The sequence below is a fragment of the Cervus elaphus genome, chromosome 33 (assembly GCF_910594005.1).
Source record: "Cervus elaphus chromosome 33, mCerEla1.1, whole genome shotgun sequence".
Classification (NCBI taxonomy): domain Eukaryota; kingdom Metazoa; phylum Chordata; class Mammalia; order Artiodactyla; family Cervidae; genus Cervus; species Cervus elaphus.
The window spans coordinates 3,777,341-3,794,578 of NC_057847.1; the positions used below are offsets into that span (position 1 = coordinate 3,777,341).

The 17,238-nt window shown below is 41.5% G+C and overlaps 1 protein-coding gene across 1 annotated transcript in view; it reads right to left on the minus strand.

Annotated features, from left to right (window-relative positions):
• The window catches only part of FAM168B (family with sequence similarity 168 member B), a 39,148-nt gene that overhangs the window by 7,041 nt on the left and 14,869 nt on the right, over positions 1–17,238 (minus strand). Inside the window, exons 3-4 of the mRNA XM_043894095.1 lie at positions 14,715–14,798; positions 17–159 (exon numbers count right to left, since the gene is read on the minus strand). Of these exons, the coding sequence (XP_043750030.1) occupies positions 17–159; positions 14,715–14,798 (227 nt within the window). The remainder of the gene's footprint in view (positions 1–16; positions 160–14,714; positions 14,799–17,238) is intronic.

Here is a 17,238-nt window from a genome sequence, read left to right on the forward strand (position 1 = left end):
CGCACCCCAGGCCTACCTGTGCATACGGGCTCTGCTGGGGGTAGGCACTTCGCACGGGGTACACGGCAGTCTGGTAAGGGTTGGGGGAGGAGGAGTACGGCGGCACTGCCCCGCTGGTGGGGGAACAGGACACTTTGTAAGGTGTGCCAGGAGTGTAACCTGAAACAAAAGTCCAAAGCCTTAATTCAGACCCACACATGACCTGGCCCAGGGAGGGAGCAGGTGTGCGGCAAGGAGCAGGCATACTGGATACCTCCACTACAATCTGGCTGCATTTCTTAAACTTGACGTGCAAGGATGTGTGTGGGGTGGGATGGAGGCAAGGGAGAACATTTGCTGAGTATATATTCACACAGAACAGGAAAGAAACACCCATCTTGTCGGAATATGTATTAGCATGCCATTCCTGGAGCACAATGTGGCATTAAAAGTATGTGTGTCTTTTAAGCCCACCATCTGTTTCTAGAAATTTGCTTAAAGAAGGAAGCACATGAAAAGATGCTCAACACAGCGAGTCTCTGCTGTCACTGTTGATATTCAGTCGCTCAGTCGTGTCCGACTCTTTGCGACCCCATGGACTGTAGCCCTCCAGGCTTCTCTGCCCATGGAATGTCCCAGGCCAAGTATACTGGAGTGGGTTGCCATTCCCTTCTCCAAGGGATCTTCCCAACTCAGGGATCACACCCAGGTCTCCTGCTTGGCAGGCGGAATGTTTACCACTGAGCCCCCTGAGAAGCTCTATCACCACAAGTGTCATTGTTGTTCGATCGCCAAGCTGTGTCAGACTCTGAGCCCCCATGGACTATAGCCCAAGAGGCTCCTCTGTCCAGGCAAATGCCAATCAAAACCGCAATGAGGTATTGCCTCACACCTGTGAAAAAGGCTATTAATAAATTAAGAACATAAATAACAAATGTTGGTGAACATGTGGAGGAAAGGGAATCCTTGTACACAGCTGGTAAGAATGAAAACTGGTGTAGCCCCTAGGACAGTATGGAAGTGTCTTAAAAAACTAAAAACAGACCAACCAAATAAACCAACAATTTCACTGTTGGGTATTGTGCCAAAGAAAATGAAAACACTAATTTGAAAAGATACATGGATCCCAATTTTCATAGCAGAATTATTTACAACTGTCAAGATATGAAAGCAAACTAAGTGTCCATCAACAGATGAAGATGTATTAAATGCACACACACACACACACACACACACATATGCAGGCACACAATGAAGTATTACTCAACCATTAAAAAAAGGATAAAATTTTGTCGTTTGCAACAGCACGGATGGACTTGGAGGGTATGATGTTTAGACAAACTGCATGATATCACTTATATGTGGAATCTTAAAAAATACAAACTAGTGAATACAACTGATAAACCAGACTCACAGATACAGCACCAGTGCCTCACTGGGGAGGAGAGGGAGGAGGGGACAGCATAGCAGAAGGGGACTGCAGAGGTATGAACTGTTGTGTATAAAGTAATCTACAAGGACACACAGGGAATACAGCCAACATTTCACAGTAACTAGAAATGGAATATAACCTTTAAAAATGGTGAATTGTTTCACATTAAAAAAGAAATAAGCATAGATTTAAACAGTCTCAATGGTAAGCATGCTCATCCCCAGTGTTGTTAATTGCAGCAAAAATAAAAGGAAAAACTTGTCAAACAGTAGGGTTTTATGGTAAAGACTCCTGGGTCTAAGGTAGCAGTTGAACACATAATCTTGCCTTTGTCCCCACCCAAAATTACAATAAAGCAGATTAATAAATAAAAAGACATAAAGCCATAAAGATAAGAAGGGAAGAAAAGACATTTTGGAATCTAAAAATCTTAGAACCTTTAAGAAGCAGAAATGGAAAATGACTTAGCAAACTCAGAAAAGCTACACTTTTAGCCAGCAGTGAAGAGGGTCAAGCAGCAGCCTGACAGCAGAAAAGCCCCTCCCCAAGACCTAGACCCCCTGGAGGAGGGCAGGGCAGCCCACACAGTGTTCTTGCCTGGAGAATCCCATGGACAGAGGGGCCAGGTGGGCTACAGTCCATGGGGTAGCAAAGAGTCAGACACACCTGAGCGACCAAGCACACACACACAAGACTTAGAAACTGTCAGCACCTGTTTCCAGGAAGTGATGAAGAACCACAATCTGGAAGACTGGTTGAGAATCTATCTGGTAAGCTGTAAGCCGCCTGGCTCCCCTTCCTTACTCCCCATCCCAACAGAGAACAGTTTTTCTCCAGGGAAGGTAAGAAAGGGTCTCTGAGCTTTTACATTCACAGCAAATTTATTCATACAGACTAAGCCCAACAAAGCTAGTGGATGTGATGGAATTCCAGTTGAGTTATTTCAAATTCTAAAAGATGATGCTGTGAAAGTGCTGCACTCAATATGCCAGCAAATTTGGGAAACTCAGCAGTGGCCACAGAACTGGAAAAGGTCAGTTTTCATTCCAATCCCAAAGAAAGGCAATGCCAAAGACTGCCCAAACTACCGCACAAATGCACTCATCTCAGATACTAGCAAAGTAATACTCAAAATTCTCCAAGTCAGGCTTCAACAGTACGTGAACCGTGAACTTCCAGATGTTGGAGCTGGATTTAGAAAAGGCAAAGGAACCAGAGATTAAATTGCCAACATCCTCTGGATCATCAAAAAAGCAAGAGAGTTCCAGGAAAATATCTACTTCTGTTTTATTGATTATGCCAAAGCCTTTGACTGTGTGGATCACAACAAGCTGTGGAAAATTCTTAGAGATGGAAATACCAGACCACCTGACCTGCCTCCTGAGAAATCTGTATGCAGGACAAGAAGCAATAGTTAGAACTGGACATGGAACAACAGAATGGTTCTAAATCAGGAAAGGAGTATGTCAAGGCTATATATATTGTCACCCTGCTTATTTAACTTATACACAGAGTACATCATGAGGAATGCTGGACTGGATGAAACACAAGCTGGAATCAAGATTGCCAGGAAAAATATCAATAACTTCAGGTATACAGATGACACCAGATAGCAAAAAAGAACTAAAGAGCATCTTGATGAAAGTGAAAGAGAAGAGTGAAAAAGTTGGCTTAAAACTCAACATTCAGAAAACTAAGATCAAGGCATCTGGTCCCATCACTTAATGGCAAACAGATGGGGAAACAGTGACAGGCTTTATTTTTGGGGGCTCCAAAATCACTGCAGATGGTGACTGCAGCCATGAAAACAAAAGACACTTGCTCCTTGGAAGAAAAGTTATGACCAACCTAGACAGCATATTAAAAAGCAGAGACATTACTTTGCCATCAAAGGTCCATCTAGTCAAAGCTGTGGTTTTTCCAGTAGTCATGTATGGATGTGAGAATTGGACAATAAAGAAGGATGAGCACTGAAGAATTGATGTCTTTGAAGTGTGGTGCTGGAGAAGCCTCTTGAGAGTCCCTTGGACTGCAAGGAGATCTAACCAGTCCATCCTAAAGGAAATCAGTCCTGAATATTCATTGGAAGGACTGATGCTGAAGCTAAAGCTCCAATACTTTGGCCACTTGATGCAAAGAACTGACTCACTGGAAAAGATTGAAGGCAGGAGGAGAAGGGGACGACAGAGGACGAGATGGTTGGATGGCATCACCCACTCAATGGACATGAATCTGAGCAAGCTCCGGGGGCTGGTGATGGACAGGGAAGCCTGGCGTGCTGCAGTCCCCATGAGTCACAAAGAGCTGGACAGGACTGAGCGACTGAACTAAACTGAAGCCCATCAGCAAACTGTGGTACAACCAAACAATGAAATACTACTCAACAACCAAAAGGGTAGAAGTGCTGGTACACATATTAATTACATGGGATAGATCTCAAAAAAAGAAAATAAGTAAAAGATGTCAGACAAAGTGACACATGACATGAAACTCCAAGAGAGACCAACATAATCCACACAGAAAACCAGTGAGTGGTACCCAGGGGTCAGAGGGCATGAGGGCAGCTTCCACGGGAACACTCAAGTGCAGTGGTGTCACACTTCTGTGTACAATCTGTACACGTGTCTAAACACACCAAACTCTGCACTTTTAAGGATGGCTCATCTGCAAATTGTATCTCAATAAAAGTGCTTTCTAAAAAGTCTGGGAAACCATTTCTCATTCACAGGAATAGAGCCACTGTTTTGTTCCACTACCTTCTGCTATTTTTCAGGCAACTTCATAATTCCATTTTCCCAAAGCTTTATACCTTTCTCAGCAAAGAACTGTCCCAGGTACCTTTTATAGTCTTCCAGGGAACTGAAATTTTTTCAAGAGAGAGAATTTTGTAAAGACCAAAATAAATGGAAATCCAAAGGCGTAATGCCTGGTGAATCTGGTGGATGAGTCAGCACTTCCCAGTCAAGCTGTAACAATTTTTACCTGGTCATCAGAGAAACGTGTGGTCTTGCATTGTCCTGATGGAAGATCATGCATTTTCTGTTGCCTCGTCCTGGGCACTTTTTGTCAAGTGCTGCTTTCAGCTGGTCTAGCTGGGAGCAGTACGTGTTGGAATTGTTTGGTTTTCTAAAAGGAGTCCGTAACAGAGGACTCCCTTCCAGTCCCACCATACAACATCACCTTCTTTGGATGAAGACCGGCCTTTGGCATACGGTTGGTGATGGTTCATTTCACTTGCCCCACAATCTCTTCCGTTCCACATTACTGTACAGTATCCACTTTTTATTGCCCATCACAATTGTTTTTAAAACAAAAGACGGAATGTTTTCATTATGTTTAAGTAGAGAATCACATGTGGAAATATAGTCAAGAGGTTTTTTATCTTATGTGGGACCCAAACATCAAAGAGATGAACATAACCAAGCTGGTGCAAATGATTGTCAATGCTTGATTCAGATATGTTGGCTGTCTCCTGAGTAGCATGATGTTCATTGCTCTCAATGTCTCAGTTTGACTGCTATCAACTTCCACTGTTAGACCTGGCCATGGAGCACTGTCCACCGAGAAACTACCCTGAAATTTCACAAACCACTTCGGACACATTCGATCAGTCACAGCACCTTTTCCATATACTGCACAAGTCTTTTTTTGCACTTCAGTTGCGTTTTTACCTTTCTTGAAATAATGAAGCACGATATGCCAAAAATGTTGCTTTTTTCCCTACCATCTTCAATAATAAAATGGCTATAGAAAAATTCACCAATTTTGATAAGCTTTTTAAAAAATGTATGCTGATATGATAGCTGTCACAATACAATCTAACAAAATTGTTTTGAATGAAGTTAAAAACAACTAAGTGCTCCTAGAACTTACCTTATGGGGAAACAGAAAAAAAAAAACTTTTTGGCTAACCCAGTATTTTGAAATTCATTAAATATGATATAAGTAAAAACAATGCCAAAATTTGAAGACACCAAGCTTTAATACCAATTCTGGGTTAAAAGAGAGGAGAATAAACAGACTTTCAGGATCTGGAAAAGCAATTTTAAAGACAAGAGCAGTTAAGTCCCTCTCTCTAGCTGCTCACCTAGCAGCATTTAAGAGAGATAAAAAAGGAAAGTGATGGTTTCACAATTATATACATATAAAAATCCATCACACTGAAGCTTTAAATATGTGTACTTAACTGTACATCAATTATACCACAATAAGGTGGCAAAACATTTTCTTTAATTATGAAGAAAACGGTAATTACAAAAGGCACCAACTTCTAACCAAGCAACCATGCACTGACACTCCCAGAAGACGGCTCAGTAACAGCTCCTAATCAGAGAAGGAAATGAGACAGCGGCGCCTGGTGGACGCGTTTGCGACCAGTCACAGATGGAAGCACTGTTATTACGGCAGAGTGGCTATTCACCACCAACACCAGACGCCATGCTCAGGGCCAAGAAGGACCCATCAGAGGAGGTCAGAGCAGGCCCAGCCCCCTCGACGACAAGGCGCTGCCTTCAGGGAAAGAGCACGCTGACAGAGCAGCACTGACACGGCAGACAAAAGTAGGAGCAGGCGGTCTCAAGAGTGGAAGGCTGTGAATGAAGGCAAAGTATGTCTGGACAGCTTCCTCTTCCCATTTCTCAAAACCATGCAGCAGCAACATCCTTGAGTTAATAACTCACAGAACACTGCTAAACGTGGTCCCAACGGCCTGAATTAACAGACCCTCACAGGAGTCTACAAAGCGGCAGACCTGGGTTCGATCCCTGGGTCAGGAAGATTCCCTGGAGAAGGAAATGGCAACCCACTCCAGTACTCTTGCCTAGAAAATCCCATGAATGGAGGAGCCTGGTGCAGGCTACTGTCCATGGGGTCACAAAGAGTCGGACACGACTGAGCGACTTCACTTTCACAGGAGTCACTAAACTTCTATCTGACCAAAAGGATACCAGTTTTTTATAAAAATGTCAATCAAAATAGTCACAGAATTGCATATTTAGAGAACAAGTGCTAAGGCTTCAAACTTGAAAATCACATTCAGAACCTCTGGGGCTAGCAGTTTTCATAGGTTGAAAAGAACCAGCAAGGTGCCCCTTCTTCACTGTACAATTAAAAAATATCCATGACATAGATGTAACAACTGGAAATATAAATACTGACTGTAGTATTTGATATTATTCAAGAATTACTGTTATTTTTCTGGGTGTGTTGATACATATTTTAAATTCATCATTTAAAGATAATATTGTAAAACTGACGACCATGATGTCTTGAGACTGGCTTCAAACAACATAGGGGAAACTGATGGGAATACAGATGGAAAAAAAAACACCTAGAAGCTATTAACTGCTATGGCCAGGGAATGGGCAGGTGGACCCCATACTGTTGTGTACTTGGGTATATTGTAACTGCTGAGGTTACGGTGTGGGTAAGCGGATCATACTGCTGTGTACTTATGTATTTTTGTATTAGAAAATTTTTACAATAAAAGGTTTTTCAAAGTGTTTTACAAAGGTGATGTAAACTTATGGATTAAAACAGATGAGACATAATGAATTCAACTTTTTAAACAAATTCAACATGTAAATTTTGAATAGATCTTGTTTCCAATTTTTTTTTTTAATTTTTGGGACAGCTGGGCAAATTTAAATATGAGCTATCAAATAACTGAGAGAATTACAGCATCTAAGTATGATAATTATTGTGGTCATGTAGTGGAATGTCTTCATTATGTTAAGGGCCATACAGAAGGACAAAAGCCCGAAAGACCAACTCTGATCTTGTTCAGAACACACACGCTCTCTCTCTTTCACACGGTAGATAAAGCACACGTGGCAAAATGGTTAACTGATGAATCTCAGTGCTGGATATTACGGATTCACTATACTGTTCACCCAATTATTCTGCATATTTGAAAATGTTTTGTAGGAACATAAAGTGAAAAAAATAATGCCTTCGGATTGTGGCACACAGCTCAGAGAGGATCTAAGAAAACGTGCCAGGAAACAACAGTCATGCAGGAGCTAAAGGGACAAGGAAGGAAGCGAGCAGAGGTCCACCACTACTAAGAAATGAACACGAAAGCTTGCTGAGCCTTTAAGAAGGCCATTAATTTAGGACAGCATGGTCTTTAGCAATCTAATCTGATTAGCTACAAAAGCAAATAAAGGTAAAATATGCCAATGGTCAATACATACAGCCAACGTTCTATAGAAAGGCACAGCTCTATAGGATGAACTATTTCATAAAAAGAACAGAAAATGGAGAAACTGTTTGAGTAAGTGAAAACGCACAAGCAACACGTCCATGACCTGAAAGAACAATCAGGAGAAAAGAGCCTCTAAAAACCATTCAATATTCAACACTGAACAGTCACAGTTCAACATTCCTAATAAGAAAGTCCATGACCATTCTGTCACTATGCTAACTTCAGCAAGAGCCTGCAGCTTGGACTGAACAGAAAAAGGAAGCTGTTCACCTAAACAAGCCTCAGGGACACAGTATAAAGCAAAGTTCGGAAGATCTAAGTGCACACCCCTCCAGAGTCTGAGCCTCTGACTCAGAAGCACTCCTTCGCCCCACCACACCCACTGAAAAAAGGTGAAGTCCTTTATTTACCACAGTCAACGGTAGGCCAACATAAGATGTCAAGCTTTTTTTTTTAAAAGAGAGGCTAGAGGCCTACTGTGGCAGAGGTCCATCCAGCTGGACTGAGATCTCTTAATCACCTGAAGTGTCCTTTTTAACATCTGCCTCATATGTACAATTTACTGAAGATAAAAGATGACTAACAGTGTACTTAAAATGTGCACATCTCATATGTGTAAATTTCACCTAAAATCAAAACCTAAAAGAACTGTTAACAAATATAAACAATATGCATGCTGAAATAAATGGGGGAAAGTGTATCAATGTCCACAGCTTACTTCAAAACACACGAAAAAACAAGGCACATTTCAGGATGGACGGAGTAAAATGTTTAATTTTAAAAGTTGATTTTAAAGTTTAACTGTAGAACCCTGACAGTCCATTTATCGATGTTCACGGAGTTTTTCCAGCTTTTATGTATATTGGAAAAACAGTCACCCACTATTTCTACTAATTATAACAACAATATATTATCCTACTGCTTATTCTTATAACTGTGAACTATGTCCTAAACCTAGAAATTGATTTTGGTTTTTTGTATGGGCACAAATATTACATCACTTTTTATCCAACACTGGAGACAAATCAATTTCAAGGGATGCAAACATGCCTCTCAATTAAAACCCAATTGTGTGTAGACACATTCCTTTTTCTTTTATACAGCACTAGATTAACTGTGTCACAACAAACAACCTCAACAGGAGTCTTACAAACTTAAAATTAAAAAATACAAATAAACACATATACATCTCATAATATCAATAACAGAAAGGCCTTTGTGAAGTAATTTTTAGATGTGCCAATGACTCAAAATACAAAACCAAATACATTCATTGCTTGGTCTTTCAAAAACAGTAACAGCTTTCCACACGCTCCTTTCCTAGAGATCATTCATAAGGATACCACACCGACAACACACTAATCACAGCCTTGCTCCTCCTCACTCTCAGGAAACACTACCAACAGGCCGACCTTCTCTCTGGGCAGAACTCACGCACAGACAGGACCATGGCTTGCAGACTGCGAACTCTAAGGGACAGAGCTTTTTACTCCGAAACAGATCATTCCCCCACCAAAGTACTGCATACCACACAGATTTCATATACTAACTTTCCAAGAATAAGACATTTACTTAGGAAATATGGAAATTCAGAAACATATAGAACATGTGAGGAGGAAAAACCTGCATCAAACATAGCATCATGAAATCTCAGAACCGGGAGACAGAATACCAGAGACAAGCCCAGCTCAGTCAACCAAGCATCAGAAAGATACTGGGTCTTCCTGGTGGTCCAGTGGTTAAGAATCCACCTGCCGATGCAGGGGACAGGAGTTCAATCTCTGGTCCAGGAAGATCCCACACGTAGAGCAACTAAGCCTATGCGCCACTACCGAACCTGTGCCCTAGAGTCCGTATGCTGCAACTGCTGAAGCCACACCCTGCAGCCTGTGCTTCACAAGAGCAGCCACGGAAATGAGGACCCTGTGCACCACAATGAAGAGCAGCCCCCAATGCCCATGCACAGCAACAAAGGCCTAGTGCAGCCAATAAATAAACTTTTTTAAAAAATATAATGACAAAAAAAAAATATGACATTCTCACACACACACACACAAAAATATACATACATATATATATATATATATATATATATATATATATATAATGACATTCTCAATGGCAGCAACAAAACTGGCAAATAATTCAGCAATGTTCCCAAAATTTTAAGGGGAAATAACTGTTAGCCTAGAATTCTATATCCAGACATACTAACCATTAACTGTGAGTGCAGAATAAATTGTCTTCAGACATGAAAAATCTCAAAACTATGATTTTCCAATATTCTCTTGAGAGATTACTGAACGAAGATCCTCCACTAACACCGAGGAATAAACTAAAAAAGTAGACAAAGAATCAAGTGGAAGGGAAGAGGTGCGAACTCCCTGGGATGATGGAGGAGGAGGAGGACCCAGGGTAAGCCCCAGAGCACAAAGGCCAGAAGATGAGAGAAGGTTTCAAAAAGACATCACCAAGAGGGGAAAACACAAACACCTTACATGGCCTAAAAAGCTGCGAAGAGATTCCACCCCTGGGCGGAAGTTGAGGGTTTAATTAACTAGGTAGTTATAGAATCTAATAAAGGACACTAGGCCCAGGGAAGAAAAAAGCAATTGCAGAAGAAAACAGCCACACACCCACAGTAGTGGTGTGTGACACCACAGTCAGTGTGCGACACTGACACGGTCACAGTAACAGAGAGAGGGTGGGAGCTACTCTCCAGTTGCAGGGCACAGGCTTCTCACCGCAGTGGCTTCTCCTGCTGCAGAGCACAGGCTCTAGGGAGCTTGGGCTTCAGTAGTTACAACATGCGGGCTCAGGATTTACTGCTCCCAGGCTCCAGAGCACAGGCTCAATAGTTGCGGCGCACAGGCTTGGTTGCTTCACAGCAGGTGGGATCTTCCCAGATCAGGGATCGAACCCACGTTCTCCTGCACTGGCAGATGGATTCTCTACCACTGAGTCACCAGGGAAGCCCTATCCATTTTAAATACAGCAATGTGCACATGTCCATCCAAACTCCCTAACTATCCCTTCCCCACATCAACCACAAGTTCAAAGGGAAGCTTAATTTTTAAACAAATCTGGGATCTTACTTCATGGACATAAATCTGAGTTTAAACAGAAAAAAGGCAGCATATCATAAAGCCTTTCCACTTATTTAATATCCCTCTCAAACAAATAGTAAGACCAGTTAAACACTGAAATAAACCAACGGTTTAATCAACCCATTACTTTACTAGGTAGATCTGCACTTACATAACTATTTGCATACTGATCTCAATTTTAAGCTTCTTTCTATTATACTACCAAACTGTCCTCCAAACATGTTTCCCTAATGTATCCACCACCAAGCCATGCATGGAAGCAATCACAGAAGCCTTTGCGTCACTTTTAGCAATGTTTTCATCTTATATGAAGTTAGTTACAGATACTGCTGGCTGTATATGGGAGTAGAAAAGAATCCTGAATGTGTGCCTGAATGTGCCTTGGGAGTACAACCGCGTGTTTGCTGCTAGAATCCTCAAATAACACAGCTGAGGAGACATAATGATGCATTAAATAAATGCCAAAAATGACACGTCTTTCCCAGGAGTGACCAGTCAGGATTTGCGCCGCATCTCGCTAACACAACAGCCTGAACTCCTTCCAATGTATCGTTCTGATTCCAAAAACGGACACTCCTCTCCGGATGCACACGTAGTCGGCCTACTATGCTTGTTCATGAGAATGCAATTAATATCACCCTCATCTCCAGATTCTGAGCAATGGAATCTTTCAGCAAAAGACATGACCTCTCATCGTTAAGGTTCTCTAAACCCTCCCTATGTCGCCCTTGTAAGAAGTAAGACATAAACAGTGTTAGGGCTGCAAAAGTGCTTTAAAGGCCACATACACATACACACTCCATATGCTGCACATCAGCTTTGTCTGAAAATCTGGTGGTGAGAGAACCAGAAGATTGAGAAAGCAGCAGAAATGGAGAAAATTTTCTTTTTTTCACAGTGACAAATTTTGACTTAAGAGATAAGAAAAAAGGAAATTTGAAAATTCAAGCTATAAAAATACTGAGAGGATCTCAGAAAAAGCAGGGACATAGCTGTAGCTCAGACTCCAGTCAGGTGGCTAAAAGCACTCAACGGGACGCTGCTGGGACTTTCAAAGTACCATTTTTTTTGCAAATTTTACACACATCTTTATTCCCAGCATCTCCTAACCATCTGAAGATCTGGCAATGCTGGGCCAGCAGTGTGGCAGTCGACAACCACCCAGCACTCAGCAGGGGACACCCGCTCAAACAAGGCAGGTCCTCTGGGCAGCCACCTTGCCCATCAGGCCCACTAACTCCCACCTGCAGGCCCCAGCTTCTGGGTTAGAGGGACAGCTTGAGAGCAGTCTTGGAAAAGAGGCAAGAAAGGACCCACCTCCCCACAAGAAAGAAGAGGAACGGCAGCTGCTCTGCAGGCTGGCATGAGGAGAAAGCAGTCAGACAGCAGCACCAGCCCCTACACACCAGACTCCCTCTGCAGGCCAAGCAAAGCAGCCTGACCAGCCTCAAATAAACCTGAGGCTCTTTGTGGAAAAGAATAAGAAAAAACTGGAAGCTTTTAGTACATTTTTACATTAACTTGTACCATAGAGAAAATGACTACAAGTGAGCTACACTGGAGAATTCTAGAACAATGACACTTTCTGGAGGCCTGCATGCACGATCACATATAGCAGAAAAACTAGTACTTATACAAAACATAACTTGAATTCATTCCTACCACCATACAGAAAAGTTAGCCTAAAATGGGTCATATATCTAAAAGTAAAATCTAAAACTGTAAAACTTCTAGAAGAAAACTGTTGTGATGTTGCGTTAGGCAAAGATGTCTTAGAAATGATACCAAAATCATGATCAATAAAAGAACAAAATGATAAACTGAACTTAGTTAAATTTTAAACCTCCTTCTCTTTTAAAGATGATGTTGAGGCTGAAAAGAGCCACAGACTATGAAAAAATATTTGCAAATCATATATCTGCTAAAGAACTCTCAAACCCAATAAGAAAACAAACTTAGAAACAGACAGGCAGAAAAAGATGTACACATTTAACCAAAGTCAAACAGGCACATGAAACAAGGTTTAACATCATTAGTCATTAGATAAGTTCAAGTTAAAACTGCATTAACATATCACTACACACTCACTAGCATGTCTAGAATTAAACAGGATGACTACCAAGTACTGGCAAAGACGTAGACGAATTTGCACTCTCCCCTACTGCTGGTGGCAACATACGACGTCACAACCCCTTTGGAAGGCAGTCTGGCAGTGTTACACAGTTAAACATGTACCTGCCTGCCTGAGGCACTTATTCAGAGAAATGAGAGTTCATGTTCATATAAAGAATGTACACAAATAGTCATAGCAGTTTCATCTGTGACAGCCCCAAACTGCAAACAATCCAAACGTTCATCAACTGGTGAACAAATAAACAATTAGTGGTATTTCTGTACAACGGAACAATAATAAGAAATGAACTACTGATATAAACTACAACGTGGATGTCAAAAATTGTCAATGAAAGCCAGCACCCTCCAAAATACATTTTATATGATTCCCTTATACAAAATTTTAGATTAACTACAAGTGATCTGCAGTGAGGGAAAACAGATGAGCTATTTCCTGGAGCCTAGGCAAGGTCACGCAGGGGCAGGAGAAAACTTCTGGGGATGAGGAATGAGTGGACACATGAAACTGAAAGGATGCCATACATCATATTGAGCACCCTCTAAATACATGTAGCTTACTGAGAGTTAGTCATACCTTCAGACGTGGTTTTTAGAAAGTTAAACAAGATGAGATGTCTTACAAAAGGAGACAGTAGCACCATTTAGCTGTTAAAGAACACAGTGAATAGTGACAGGGAAATATACTGCTTTATCCCAGGGAAGGGATGTTCCCTTACAGATCCCAAAAGATGGCACAAAGTAGCAGGTATTCTAGTCCAGGTGTATGAGAAAGAGTGCGAATAAAAGCCATGCAAAAACAAAAGAAAAATATTTTTTTGGAAAGAACAGGTCAGTGTGGCAAAGACCTAGGAATTTTAAGTTGGAGACTCTAGGCTTCACTGTGTCTTAAGAATCACGGGAAATCATACTGCAAACATTACTCTGGTATAAGGCCAAGGAACACGAAGTCAAGGAGAGAAAGCTTGGAAGCAAAAAGACCAAGCCAAGAAGGTCTTTCTTTGGGTGTGAGCTACAATGCGAACTAAGGCAGTAAGAATGGGATTGGAGTGGGAGACATGGGCAGAAGGAAGGAAGAATCTTATGACTATCAAACCAAGAACTCAGGACAAGGACACTGCTGCTCTCTCCTCTTCTGTCAAGTTAACTCTGTGAGGCTACAGGTTCCAAGGGACAAAGATGCACCCCACTAGACTCATGAGGCTGAGCCTTTGGGTCAGAGAGTAGGCCACCACAGTTGCAGCAGAATCATAAAGTCCACTCTGGGTGAATAAAGTCTGGAATGCACCAAAAGCAAAATGAAGGCTCATAAAGGAAAGTCCCATTTAAGAAAAACTATCTTTACAAGGTCCAGATTCAAACAAATTCCACTTTCAACTGTACTGATTTCTAAAATCTGAAAATATTCCTATGGACCTTACACAGAAAATAAGACTTTCTTTTAAAACCATAATCAAAGTGCTAAAGTGCTAGAGAGAGATCAGTTATCTCTAAAAATGTTAGTAACATGGAAATTCTACCCATTAACATGGCAAGATGATCTTTAGTTTCTAGTAATCAACACTATTTCATAAATACATACAAAGTCTGGCATAAATAGTTACTTGTACAAAGCTATGACTGAAATGAAGTTCTGTGTTGTGGAAGGACATCCAAAATGCAATGTACAAGGCTTTAAGTGCAATAAGAATTAAGTTTTTATTGTACTTATCAAGAAGCCTAATCCTATGAACCAAGAAATCAATACAAACCCCAAATTCCAATTCTATAACCACTCTTCCTGAAATTCATCCCCTTTACACTCTCCCACAGTCACATTAACAGAACACTTTTACCACCCAGCACATGTGGGCTTGCATACCTGCTTGGAAGGTAGGATTCGCTCCAGGGTACATGTTGGGGGAGTAGGCAGGAGCTGCTGCTGCATAGCCCACTGGGAAACCAGCTGGAGAAAAATAAAGAACAGTGCAATTTTAGAACCACAGCTCCCAGAGGCCTGCCTGCCCTCACCTTCTTCGCCACGCCTACCGGACTCAGGTCAGGAGCCCAGCAGTGGTGTGGGTGAGCAGCAAGCCGTCTCCAGGGCCCCTTCCTCAGGGCTGTGAGGGGCCACGGCCACAAACACGCCGTTCCAGCCCATGAGCGAATGCCTACAGCTTTCTGTGACTGAAAACACTCGACAGAAACGGAATTAAATGAAGAAGGAAAAACAGAAACCCAAAGTGAAGTAAAAAAAACTCATGCTATTTCTGGCAGTTTTACTCTATAGAGTTTATTCACATAGCTCATTACTTAGCAAGATTAGTAAGAGTGCTAAGAGCTTCATGCACTAAAGAGGCTTGAACCATATACAAGTGTGTATACACATGGAACTGGGAAAAATCCAACCTCACAATCCATTTGCAAGCAACCTGAATTTTATTAATACAAATGAGGGATCCTTAATATGACTGAATTATAACCACTTATCAATCATGTGAACACAAAAGAAATTTCAGTCAAAACCAGAGGGGCCTCAGTTGTCTGCTCTAGGGCCCTCACAGTTCAACTGGACCCAGTTACGAGTCACTGGGGCATTACAGGGCACAGAGTCAAGATCTGCTAGTCTTCACTAATGACACAACTAGTTGTGAGGAGCCATAATCCCTTCAGGAAATTCTAATTTGCAGGGCTCCAATCAACAAGGTTGAGAACCACTGTCCCTTCCTGTTCCTGCCCACTGTTCTGGCCACAAAACTGTCCTCCTGGAAATGCCCCTTGGCAAGCACCATGAACTATCTCCAACATCTACTCTACTTCCTGCTGGCACACAGGGGCTGGAAAGCTAAATATTACATTCTTCTCTTGCAAGAAATTGGAAGTGATCTCAAATCCTAATCACCTCATGAAAACAAAACCTTCAGAATAGCAAAAAATACCATTAGCTGAGTAAAAAAGACAGCTTTTCACAAGAAACATACTTGCAAATTATTTAGACAACGGGAAAATACACTTAATATGCAAATAATTTTTAAAGTTAAAAAAAAAGAGAAAAAGCAATCAACAGAAGACATGAACAGAGAAAACTGCCAACCACACTTCTGACTTCAGACTGGTGCAAATCCAAAAGCAGACAACACACTGCTGGCAAGGCTGTGGGGGAGACTACAGACTCTCACACTTCTGGTAGGAATACAAAGCAGTGGGATTTTTTTCCTACAGAAGAAGGGAAATCAGCAGCACCTTTAAAATTACACTTGCATTAGAAGATGTAGTATATATACTGTGAAATATTATTTGGCCATTAAAAGAATGAAATAATGCCATTTGCAGCAACATGGACAGACCCAGAAGTCGTCATACCAAATGAAGCAAGACAATGACAAGTATCATGTGGTACCTCTTACATGCGAAATAAAAAAAAAATAATATAAATGAACTTATTTACAGAACAGAAACAGACTCACAGACTTAGAGAAGAACTTATGGTAAACAAGAGTAAAGTTGTTGCTATATGTAAAACAGATAACCAACAAGAACCTACTATATAGCACAGAGAACTCAGCTCCATATTCTGTAACAACCTAAATGGGAAAAGATTTTGGAAAAGGATACATGTACATGTATAACTGAATCACTTTGCTGTAGACCTGAAACTAACACAACAATGCTAGTCAACTATATTCCAATATAAAATTAAAAAAAAAAATTTTTTAAAGAATAACAGGAAAAAAATTACATCTGCATGCACTCGCTCCATTTCCACAAACACAATCCACTGCAGTATTACTGGAATAGCAAAATCCTTCAAACAACATATCCATCCAAAGAACTGGCTGAATTAAACTATGAAAACCCCACAACTTGGGAGATGTATGCAGCAGTATTACGTAAAACACAAAGAACAAGGCAAAACTTTGTGAACTGACAGGGAACAATGATTAAGCTGACAAAGCAAAGCGTACACCACCACCTGCACCTCCATTCCAGAAGCCTATTCAGCCTCAAGGAGGAAGGAGGCTGACAGCGCCCCGCAGCAGCACACTCTCGGGCCACTTCTGCCTGCCGGGACCTCCCCGGCCGACGCCACCGCAGGGCTCACCGAGCCAGCTGACGCTGCACACGTGACCACAGTCCTGAGTCCCCCTCCCCAGTGCTGCTTCCACCACCAGATCCTTCACAAGTGTCCTCCACAACAGTGACGTCTGCACACCTAATTCCATCTCAGTGTACAACACCCTTTGTGTAACAGAGGAGAAATTAGAATATATGGACACAGTTGGCCTGGGGGCATGGTATGGCTGAATGTCAATGTGCCCTCCAAAACTTATTTTTTGAAACTCTAATCCCCAGTGTGGTGGTATTTGGAGAAACTCAGTTGTGGTAGTCATTTCACAACATATACA